This window comes from Lissotriton vulgaris, chromosome 1_2 (genome assembly GCF_964263255.1).
Source record: "Lissotriton vulgaris chromosome 1_2, aLisVul1.2, whole genome shotgun sequence".
NCBI classification, from domain to species: Eukaryota; Metazoa; Chordata; class Amphibia; order Caudata; family Salamandridae; genus Lissotriton; species Lissotriton vulgaris.
Genome location: NC_141686.1, coordinates 42662246 through 42674281, shown reverse-complemented (window position 1 = coordinate 42674281; position 12036 = coordinate 42662246). Strand labels below are relative to the sequence as shown.

Here is a 12036-nt window from a genome sequence, read left to right as displayed (position 1 = left end):
TTAAGTGTACAAGTTGGCAACTACTTTACAGCAGTATGGGCAGGGATTCATCGCTGTTCTCCACAGACTGCACTGATAGGCCATAAAAAACAAACGGTTTACATTTGTTTTAAAAACAATATTTGCTAGGCCAGCATTTGTTGTTACTTCTGCTTCACACCAACTTACTTTGGATTGTTCCTCGTTTTTTGGCTCAGTGTCAGACATATCCACACTTTTAGTATACAGTGGCTTTGCTGGAGTATGGTTCTCAGTCTCTCCTGGCAGAGCGAGGACAGCCTATATGGGAAAAGACAAACAAACGTAGGCTACAGACCTGGAAAACAAGCATGCACCTATTGTGAAGCAAAGAAGAATGCCATCAGGTAACACCATGGTCAATGGTTGCAAGAGCAATACATATTTCTTTCACAAAAATGGAATAAAAATCAGGTTCTATACAATGGCGCAGTGCACCAACAGCTAATGGTGCACTATCACCAAAATATTGGTTCCATGCACAATGTTCTTGAGGCATGGAATTTTCAATTGAACAGTGCATAGAGATAAGTTTACTCAGCTACCATACACTGTCCTAAAACAATGCACAGGCTAACAGTGCTTAGCAGAAGCCGTTCATGACATCCTAGTTTAGGAATGAAGCATAATCTCACAAATAGCTAAGTGTAGCACATTTGTTACATAATCGTTACGGTAAAAGAACAGAAAACAAATAGGGAAAAAGCAATTCCTAGCATTTACCTCAGCAACTTGTTCCGTGGTTGAAAGATCCATTTCTGGTACAAAGACCGTGTCTTCTATGGTAATCAAGGAATCATTTGAGCCATTCATAGTTCCAAGGCAAATCTGAAAAATGTAATCTTGGTTTTGACTTAATTTGCATTTACAATGGAACTACTACAACAATATGCAAGTAGATTTAGGTAATTGTGTTAGCAATTGTTCCAGAAATTAGGCAAACTTTATAAATCACACATCAGAGAATACGCTCATGGAGTTTCAGCATATTAGGTATTGCATTGGTAACAAACTAAAGTAAATGGTTTGGTTGATATGTCAAATCTGTAGTTTTTTTATAAATGCAGAAAGGTCCTTCGAGCTAGATGAAGACCATCCAAGGGCTTGCCAAGAGAACATCTTCAGCCATATTTGAGGAGTAGGCTACTTGAGTAAGCTAACAAATGCTCAGTGGTTCAAGCGCATAAACACCTCCAAAGATAGTCAGTGGAAGAGCTGTCTTAATTCCATGGTACGCTTATGCTCATTTCTTCCAGGAAGGGTGAGGGTTCTGGGGAAGTACCAATTATCCTCTTCCAGCATGGACAGCCCCACTTCTGCTCTGTGGCTGGGTCTGGGGTGAGCAGGAAAACAAAAATGCCAGTTTTTTCTTCCCACCCACAATGCAGTCAGCTGGAGGAAAAATGAGACCTACCCATTTGGCTCCCCTGCTGGCACGCCAGAAAAGTCTTGGAAAAGGGTGAAGTCCGTTAGGCTGAGCAAATATGGCTTCCATCACAGCCTCTGCCAAAAAAGGTGGATTCCCCCACAGGAGGAGCAGGGGCAACAGTAACAAGGCAAAAAAAATTTGAACATAAATTCAGGGAAGCCACTGAGACAATGAAAAGTTACGCAAAATAAACTTAAGGCAGCTGAAAGCTCACCCATAGCCTAGAGGGCTAAAAATAAATTTGCAAATTTACAAAATATGCCTCAACAGGAGCAGAGGCGCCATCGATGAATATAGTTGGCTCTGGGGTCTTCCATTTTTTAAAAGCCATCCAAAGTCTCCCGGAGCGATGAAAGAGCGACACCCAGGAAAGGTTTATCAACATGATGGAAACTCTCCGAGGAGTATGAACCTTTATTAGTTACTCCAAGTGCGTTGCAGCAAGGTTAAAGGTAAAAGAATAACTCACACTATTAAATTAAACACTTACGTGGTTTGTCTGAGATTACTGAAAGGAAGATCCACCCTGAATGTTTCAGTATTTATCAATGTGATAAGACCTCGACAAGGACTTTCGATCCCCAGAGCTGTAGTTATCGGATTTCTAACCCCGTGGTGCAAGGACACTGTTCAATGCACCAACACAAACCAGAAGTCCAGTTTGACTGACGTACACAATATGAATCAGTACTGTGTAGGAAGTGTTTTCTGGTCACGTTCAGCCACTTATAAAGGAGTTCAGGGCACAGTGGAACTCTGAACCCGCCTTCCCGAATGAAGGGCAATTAAAATAGCACTAAAAACAGGGGACTTCAAAACGTTTATTTCTAAAATCCAAGTCTAGTGCATAAAATATTAACTGAACCACACTGAATGAGAACATAAATCAGCACTGATCATGGTTAGCAAGGTCCTAACATCCTATCACGACTTCCGAGCGCTATGCTAACACTGAGCAGAAGCAAATGGCAAGTAATTGAGTTTTAGATGGTTAGCACCGCACACATTCTTGCTGTAAAAAATAACTTCCTTCTCTATCAACGTTTACTCAGTAATGATGAGAAGTGCAAGGCAGAAGGCTGTTTGAAAAATTTGAAAAAGGTACTTGCAGGTACCAAAGCATCATCAAGAGTAAACCAATAAGATGATAATTGAATCATCTCGAACAACAGATAATATGCTCCTTTAACCAAAATAAAAACAATTCGATACAAACATAAAACACTTAACTCTTTGTTAAAAAAATTACGAGAGAATTAGAAGAGGTCCAAATCGGATTTGTCGTGTTCACGACTAAACAGTAATTCGAACTTGATTGATGTGCCCTCCACATTGTGCTGCTAATGGGCAGGGAGGGGGGAGAATAGTGGAGAATGTTTTATCACTTGTTTATCAAATTGTTAAAGGCGATTCCAGTAAAGGAGGCTCCGGGGTACAATTAGGTGGTTACTTGACATGGGGGACCCCTGCATTCCTGCGTCTGTCGGTTGCGAGGTCAGTTAAACTGCATCATGCGCATTTCTATATGTCATTCTGTATGTATTTAATTTGGATATAGTTTTAGCAGTGTCTAAAATTTGCAGTCATCCTTATGGATTTGTAATGTCATTCTGTATGTATTTAATTTGGATATAGTTTTAGCAGTGTCTAAAATAAAGGGCTTCCCGTTTTTAAAAGAAAAACAGCTCATTGGAGGAAAACAATGTATTAAATGGGGGAGAGGTGTACTCTGATTAAGTGATTCACCCTCACAAGGGTTTTCAATACTAAAGGTGATGCCCCCCTCAACTAACAAGTTCTTACATGCATTTGACAACCCACTAATGGTACAGGCAACTGCACTGCATAGCTGGTGCTTCTATGTCTATTGTCAAAGATACCTACGCAGGGGGGTGTGGCTTGGACGCCGCGCAAGATGGCCGGCTAGTTGCGGAGCTCCGCCGCATCACAGACTCTCCGAACAGTTTTCCCAATGTGAAGGGAACTGTTTTCGCAGCGGCTTGGCAGTATCTGGGACCAGAACTGGTGGTGAGCACCTGCATCATTTTTACGGCCCCTTACAAGCCGTTTTTCCAGTGTAATTCGCGACGCGCCTGTCGCGTATTGGAAACGCGCGTATTGGGAAGTCGCCATTTCGCGTTCGCCGCAGCACCAACGGACTTCTCCATCTATCCATGCTCTTCAGCGTTGGTTCTCCGCTCTCTCCCTCAATCAACTTGCAGACACTGCAGTAAGCGCCGAAGGGATTCCTGCTGCCTGTGATGCGCCCTGCCTAATTTTAACTTTTCACTCAAGATGAGATTGTTGCTTGTCAGGAAGCCGCCATTTTGAGTGCGTTTTGATCGCGCTGCAACTTCATTCAGCACCACGACTTTTCTTCACGGCGTCACAGCTTTAGCATCGTTTTTTGCCTGCTTCTATCTCCTTCAAAATGAGTGTTGCATACTGGTGTGTACAACGTTTGCTTCTCTGTTTATTAAATGAGCATTCTTTATGATGAACCCTCTTCTGGATGTATAGCAATATTTCTACAATTGCCTCTCTACACTACCTACAGTGTGCCTGCCTATTAGGAGGCTTCCAGCATTTCTATTGTATTTGACCATTGTGCGTTCCATGATTTCTTCGGACCCTTGTGAACTGCGTTCCAGCCATTCTACGCTTTCTGCCATTTCACATGTCATGGATGGTCCCTCTATGCTATAAGCTTTACAATGTTCCACAAGGCAGTTTTGTCTCAGTGAATTTTAGTAAGTCCATAAGTAGAGTTTAATATCTTTGTGGAGTATTTTTTCAGTTCCTATTCCTGCCTCTGGTAGCTCTATTTGACTAACTTTCGCTGGACGGAGTGCTATCTATACACCTCCTTTTCTCGTGCTATCATTAAACTGGACTCTCTCATATGGTCAAGTTACGCAAGCCTAAATTCATTTTTACTTCCTCTGTGAAGACTCCTCTAAGTTCTCCCACTGATTTGCTCCCTTCCTCACAGACTCAAGATGGCGACCTCTACTTATCAATGATCCTCACAATTGCAGGCCTCTTCAAATAAATCTTCACCTCCGGCGTCTTCTTCCAAACTACTAAAGCAAGATCCTCCTTCACCGGATAAATCTTCCTCTTCATCCTCCATAGATTTTGGAAGAAATCCGGGTGTTACGAACATTTGTTGAGGAAACAAGTAAAGATATGCAACTTTTAAAAGATAAGTGGGAGACAATGGACACTCACATTTCCTCAATTGAACAACAAATCCCTGAGGTTCAATCTAACACACAAAGCATCACTTCCTTGGAAAAGACTGTTCTTTCACTTCAACATCATACGGAGGATTTGGAAAATCGCAATAGAAGGAATAACCTGCGTATTTATGGTTTGCCAGAATCTCTTGAGGGGGATGACCCAGTCACTTTTTTCACCTCTTTCCTTCCAAAACTTTTGGACATGCCATCTTCTACGACCATCAGCATCCAAAGGGCTCACAGACTTGGACCACGTACAACTACATCTACAAAACCTCGGGGTGTCATCATCCTTTTTTTGAAATTCACGGATCTTCTCTCCATTCTTTCTGCAGCTAGAGCCAAACGACAAGTATCCTGGCAAGGTCAATGTGTATTTCTAACCCAAGATGATTCTAATGCTACTGCCTCTAGACGTAAGGAATTTCTTTCCCTTCGCCCCTCTTTGCGCTCCATGGGAGCACGCTATGGCTTGTTTCATCCCTGCATCTTCAGAGTGACTCATCAAAATAAGACCTGGGCCTTTCAAGATCCTGGTGAACTTCGAAACTTCCTTCTTCTGCAGAATAGTGATGGAATGGAATCCTCCCCTTCAAATAATGGCTAACTGGTTTTACTATTTTCTTGCCTCTACCCTCTAGATGCTCTGTTCTTTCTTGTACTTATGTACTCCATGTTTATATGCTTCTTGTTCTTCTCCCTTTATTCATTTTCCTCTAGTATGCTGTAGTGTTTATTTCTGATTTATATTCCGCTTGCTTGTATTTTATATTATTTTGTATTGTTTGTATCTTATATTCTATATTATTTTTGTTAAATATGACCCTATTATTGTTTGTTTCTTTCCATTGCAGAATTGTACTTTACCGACTATTCCCTTCATCTATGTCATCCCTGTCTAGTTTTGTGAGTTCTCGGTTAGGTCTTGTTTCTGCTCCTGGTCTGCTCCGTCTTGTTACGCGTCACCACTTCCCCATATACCTCTTTGTATTCACCTTCAGGTATGTTTTTTGCAGTCATCCTTATGGATTTGTACTGTCTTCTCGGTTTTCTCTCTCCCTTTTCTCGTGCTAATTTTTCTTCCTTTCCTTTATCCCTTCTTTGCCCACTTTCCCTTGTTCTTTTCTCATACTTTCTTACTTCCGGCCTTTTTACACTTGGTTTTTCACTATTACTGTATTTAATGTCTATGGTCCCACGAACTTTGATTCTTCCTTTTGGCCAACAATCACTTCCAAATGCATCCAACATAAAGATGATGGTTTCCTTATAGGTGGCGATTGTAATCAGATAGTTGACCCCTTCTTGGATCGTAAGTCCTCCGTCCGCTTCACCCCACATAAGCCCCATAAACAGTTCTTGGATACTATTGCACAGGCCCACCTTGTAGACTCTTGGAGACTCACTCATCCAGAAAGTTTAGATTTTTCTTTCTTCTCTCCCCCACATGCTTCCTTCTCTCGTCTAGATTATATTTTTCTCTCCTCTTCTTTATCCCAAAATCTTTTATCTTCCTCTATCGAACCTATTGTCATCTCTGACCATTCTCCTATTGTTACAGACTTTGACCTCCTTCTCCCTCTTCCTAAATCATCTCGTTGGCGTTTCAATTCTTCCTTACTAACTGACCCTAATTTCTCCACCTCTTTCCGCTCTTTTACCACTGAATTCTTTCAGCTCAACTCTGATCCTCATATCTCCCCCCATGTTTTATGGGATTCTTTCAAAGCTACAGCCAGTGGATTCATTATTGACTTTGTTTCTAAGAAAAAAAAGCAATTTCTCCAAAAGCGTACTGTTTAGTTTGGCACATTAAATCCTTGGAGCATTTGTTTTATACTTCCTCCCCCAAACATATGCCTTCTTAACTCCTTCAAGCTAAAATTGCCTTCAACAAACTCACCACTGATTCGGCTTCTTCCTTCCTTCTTCGTAGTAGCGCTCGCTACTATGGGGGTCGTAACAAATCAGGCAAATTACTCGCTAATTATCTCAAATCGCGGAAAGAACGTACTTTCATAGATTCCATCTATTCCCCTTCTAATGTTCTCCTGCACACAGAAAGATATTTTGGACCAATTTCAATCTTTTTATAAATCTTTGTATACTCCCGAAAATCCCCCTTCACCTACACTTCTTCAATCCTATTTTGATAATCTGCCTCAACCGGATACGTCCCACGTTCACTTCTCATATCGAAACCGATTTTACCTTACATGAACTTTCCACTGCACTGTCTTCCCTTACCAAAGGCAAAACTTCAGGTCCCGATGGTTTTCCGGTCGAATTTTATTTACACTTTTCTGATCTTCTTTTGCCCAAACTTCTCTCTCTCTTTGTCGTTTTGCTCCACTGGTCGTGCCCAAGGTTCCTTTCAAGATGCCACTATCTGTCTTTTCCCTAAAGAAGGTCGCGATCCTAAATTCTGTAAAAATTACGGCCCTATCTCTTTGGTTAATGTTGACTATAAACTATATGCTAAACTGTTAGCCCTACGTCTTGACCCCTTCATGCCATCCCTCATTGGGAAGGAACAATGCGGATTTGTTAAAGGTCGTCTCACATCGGATAGTTACAGACTTTTCCGATGTTTTAAATAAAGCCTCTTCTCTTTCTATTCCCCCTGGCAGCTTTTTCTGTAGATGCTGAAAAAGCCTTCGACAGAGTTGATTGGTCTTTCCTACTTGCTTCCCTAAAATGACATGGTTTTGGTCCCAAATTTATTTCGTTTATTTCTTTAATTTATTCTACCCCCAAAGCTTCAGTCCTGGTAAATGGTCAGCTCACTTCATCTTTCACACTTCAATGTGGGGTTCGTCAAGGATGTCCTCTTTCCTTCTTTTTATCTTTGCTCTTGAACCCTTTCTATCCTCTATTCGTAACAATTCTTCGATTTCTGACTTTCCATATGGAGACCATCAACTCAAATTATCTGCTTATGCTGATATTCTTTTATTTCAGACCCAGTTTCTTCTGTCTCCTCTGTTGGCTGAGTTTGAGAAGTTCTCCTGTCTCAGGATATAAAATCAATTCCGACAAGACCGAAATTCTTCCATTGACTAACTATTTTCCGGGTTTTTATCACCCTCCTCCTCAATAGCTTGTAGTGCACTCTTTGCTTTCTTTTTTCGAGACGCACTAACACCCGCTGTATTTCTTGCTACGCTCTTTCCCCTTAACTTTCTAACAGAGTCTGAAGCACTCATGTGTGCCAGGTTATGGCAGAAAGGTGTACTGTATGCTTTGCAGTCTGCCCACTTTATTGCACTCAAAACGCACACAGAACTTACTGTGGAAGTTTCACAAACCCCGGGAACCCGCTTTCTGGTGTAACAATAGGTGTAGTACTCACGTGCAGGGAAGAGTAATCACCATGTACCTTGTTTCCTCCTTGAGCGGTAAATCCGATTTTCAAATTGCACACGCGAGAGGCTCCATTTAGATATCTGGCGCTTCCCACGCCAAGAAGACACTGAAGCCGTTTTACCTTATGCAACTCTAAAGCGGCAAGATTCCAGGGCTGAAGCCTTACAGTCGAGAGTAGTCCACATGCAAAAGAGCAGTTTCTTCCACGTTTATCTCCGCTGGTGTTCCTAGGTTGTAGCCTCACATACGCTGTCGGGAGCAGCCTGCATGAAGCCTGCAGTCTGCACGAAGAGTGAGTGTTTCCGTGAGCACTTCCGCATTCTTCCCCGTGGGCGCTAGCGTTTCCGAGGTTGCTGCACCCTTGCCGGACGCTGCTGCCGGAGATCGAATAAACTCGGCACATTAAGCAGAGAGGGGGTATTACCCTCGCCGATCAGCCGTGGAAATAGCGTGTAGATGGTTGAAACTGAGTCAGGTAAAAATTTCTAACGGACAGGCATCTACGGGTGAGACGGAGCGGAGCACTTGCTGCAGTCAGCCGACTGCCGCCATGTTTTCCGTCCATTGACTAACTATTGTCTCCCACACTTCTTTACCTCCACAGGCTTCGCTTGGAATAGTAATAAGATAAAATATCTTGGAGTTCTTTTTTCCAACTCTATCTCATCCTCTATCACACTTAATATGAACGCAGTCATCTCTAGAATTGAGCGATTGCGGTCCTCTTGGAATCCTCTCTTCCTTTCCTGGTGGGGTCGTCTTGACTGTCAAGATGATGATCGCACCTATTTTGATTTATTTATTCTCTATGCTTCCTGTCCACATCCCGGCCACTTACTTTCATCGCATTGACTCTATTCTATCCAAATTTCTGTGGAAACAGAAAAAGCCTCGTATATCTTTATCGACTCTTCGCAAACCCAAATCAAATGGAGGAATTAATTTTCCATATTTTCAACTCTATCATAAATCCTTCTCTCTTCGTCAGGCTTCTCGATGGCTATCGTCAGAGTTATCCCCTTTTTCTTCTCTTTGGCTTCATGTTGAACATTCTTTATTATTACCCTTTTCATTCCAAGATGATGTTCTTCGCTTTACTTCTAAATTTCCTTATACCATCCCTCCTCTGTTCAAGCATACTTCTCTTTTGAAGCCTTTGCTTTCCCCATTGATCATTTCTCGTGAGTCTTTTCTACTTTTACCCATTTGGTACAACTCGCTTATCCTTTTGCACAATAGACCTATTTCCTGGTTCTCTTGGAGATCGAAAAGGTATTATTTGGGTTCATCATCTCTTTGATGGCTCTTCACCTTGCTCTTTTCCTCATTTTCAGTTTCACTGCCCTTGTTCATTTGCACAGAAATATTATATCCTTATGGAAATTGTCCTTGACCGCTATTACTCTCTCCCTTCTTCAGAACTACCTCCCCCTTCTTCCCCTCTTCTCTCCATACTTTCCACTGTTCCTAAAGCCTCTCTTATCTATCGCTTCTTCTCTGCCCCTAACCCTGACCGCCCCCAAATCTAAGATGGAAATATCGTGGGAGGGAGTTGGCTTGTTCTTGGTCTATCTCTCTCTGGGATAAATTATGGATTAAAACTTTGAAGACCTCTCGCTCTGGATCCCTCACTCAGTCCATCTTTTTCTTCTATCATAGACTTTACCTTTCTCCTCTTTCCCCGTCTCGCTTCCTTTCTTCTTCCACATCTAACTGCTGGACATGCTATACACCTGAAGCTGATATTTCACCTTTTCTTTCTTTGTCCTTCTGTTCAAGTTTTTTGGAAACAAGTTTGGTCTCGCATCTCACGCATCTTTACACTCTCTGTTCCCTATTCCAATTCCCTTATCTTTCTAGGAAGTCTTTCAGACTCTTTGGACCTCCCTCCACATTCACTGGGTCTCCTTGATCTCATGCTAGCCCACGCACTTCAACACATTGCCTCCAATTGGAAGTCCCTTAAAAATCTCTCCATTCATTGTTGGTGGAATCTCCTGTGTAACTTCCACAGACTTGATGTTGCCTTTGCCTCCTCTTGTAAACCTCCTCGCAATGTTGAGCTTTATTTGTTACCCCTTACTTTGTATTTAGATCAGTCTGTCAAAGGTTATACTCCACTTTCCTCTGACAATTTTAAGCCCCCTTGAACATATGTACTTCTGCCTGCAGCTTCTTTAAATTTCAGAGTTTAGGTTTTTCACTCAAGTTATAATTGATACTTCTGCTTTTAGTTATTGTGTATTTGTTTTTGCTTTTCCTTGCCGATAATTGTTTATGTATATATATATATATATATATATATATATATATATATATATATATATATATGTTTGCTGTTAACATGGTTTTTATTTCCCCTCCTCCCTCCCCTTCTTCCCTTTCCCCCCTTAAGATTTGAAAATGCTTGGATTTTCTCTTTGTGTCACCAGTAGTTTAGTATTCATTTTTATTTCCTATTTTTCTCATTCATTTTGTTCCTACTGATGTCACCTTGCTGTTTTTTATATCCTGTTGATTCAATAAAGCTTTCAAACATAAAAAAAAAAGATCCCTACGCAGTGGGCTACAGCACTACTGAAAGATTGGCATGAAGAGGAAGATGAAGCTTTGATTAAGAGAATGGTTTTCTCCGACTGAAATGCTAGCATGATAGCAACATTAGCCATGGGCTTGATAAATGGAGTCTTACAGGGTGAAGAGTGGATGGTAACAGTGAAAGGCAAGGCATGACAATGAATTGTGTTCCAGGGTCACGCTAGATGCCTGTGAGTGTGCTGCACTGTTGTATTGACATCACCACACAAAGTCAGAGGGACACACGTTCTGATAGATTCAATCCTTTAATCGACTTAAGCAAGAGATATGCTGCACAGTCGTAGTAGAGATATTACTTTAAGTTGACCAGGTTACCAGCACCTATTGCTGTGGCTCATTAAGCAGTGGAGGAAAATGTATAAAATCAAGATGGCTCTTGGCGAAATAAAAATAAAATCAGTGTAGGCTACAGCAGGGCAGTGTCACAATGTGGGCTAAAAATGCATTTTTCACCAGCGGTACATTTGCCTTCACCAGCCCTTGGAAGGTTTGCCTACAAGGATCATAGATGTTTAAAATTGTCAAGACAATATAAAAAAATGTAAATGATCAGACTGTGGGACATTATGGAATACATTCCCAAATGGAACCTTTTATCAGATGTTTTATTGATCTGTACATTCTTGTCCACAATAAAAGTAACAAAAACATTGATTCATGCAACAAGTACATTTGAAGGATCCCTCTTAACAAACAGGACTCCTAACAAGCCAGTTGATAGGAGTGTCTTACTAAAACAGTCCATACAGTTACCATTCAATGTCAGTTTGCTAGCACCATCCAGTTAGATTATCAAGATTCCTAAGAAAGGAAGGCAATTTTTGACTCCGGCCTACATTTCAGAAACATCATGCCTTAAACCAGGGCGTGTCCAAAATCAACACTTGCAAAGAAACAAAATTTGAAACTGTTCATGCCAGAAATATAAATCCATTTTATGAAGATAAGATAGAGTTTCACAAGTCAGACCCCAGAGGGGATGAGTAAAGTCAAGCTAGAAGCCTTCAACTAATTACACAGTTGTCACATCTCTGCCAGGAAGAAAGGGCAACAGAATGAAAGTTTACTCAAGTTACTCTTTATTCAGGATCTTCATATTGCCACCTGCTAATCAGTCCATAGTCTGGGAGAATCACAAAATAATTTTGTAAACACAATTTAGAAATTCAAATGTAAAATAATTCTCTATATGGATACAGACTGAGGAGTCGAACTGTGTTCCAACGTAAGGGATCACAATGCGTTCCCATGAGGTAGACCTGTTGGGCCAAATGTTACAGAATGCATTAAATCTTATACCCAATTCCACTGCCAGAGGAAAGGCATGGTTGATTATCGAGTAGAAGAGGATGGCATGAGATTGAACTACTTTTAATATACGTT

At 41.3% G+C, this 12036-nt stretch overlaps 1 protein-coding gene across 1 annotated transcript in view; it reads right to left on the bottom strand.

Annotated features, from left to right (window-relative positions):
• CAPRIN2 (caprin family member 2) overlaps positions 1–12036 on the bottom strand; it is a 682604-nt gene that overhangs the window by 351976 nt on the left and 318592 nt on the right. Inside the window, exons 15-16 of the mRNA XM_086952790.1 lie at positions 742–846; positions 169–279 (exon numbers count right to left, since the gene is read on the bottom strand). Coding sequence (XP_086808916.1) covers positions 169–279; positions 742–846 — 216 coding nt within the window. The remainder of the gene's footprint in view (positions 1–168; positions 280–741; positions 847–12036) is intronic.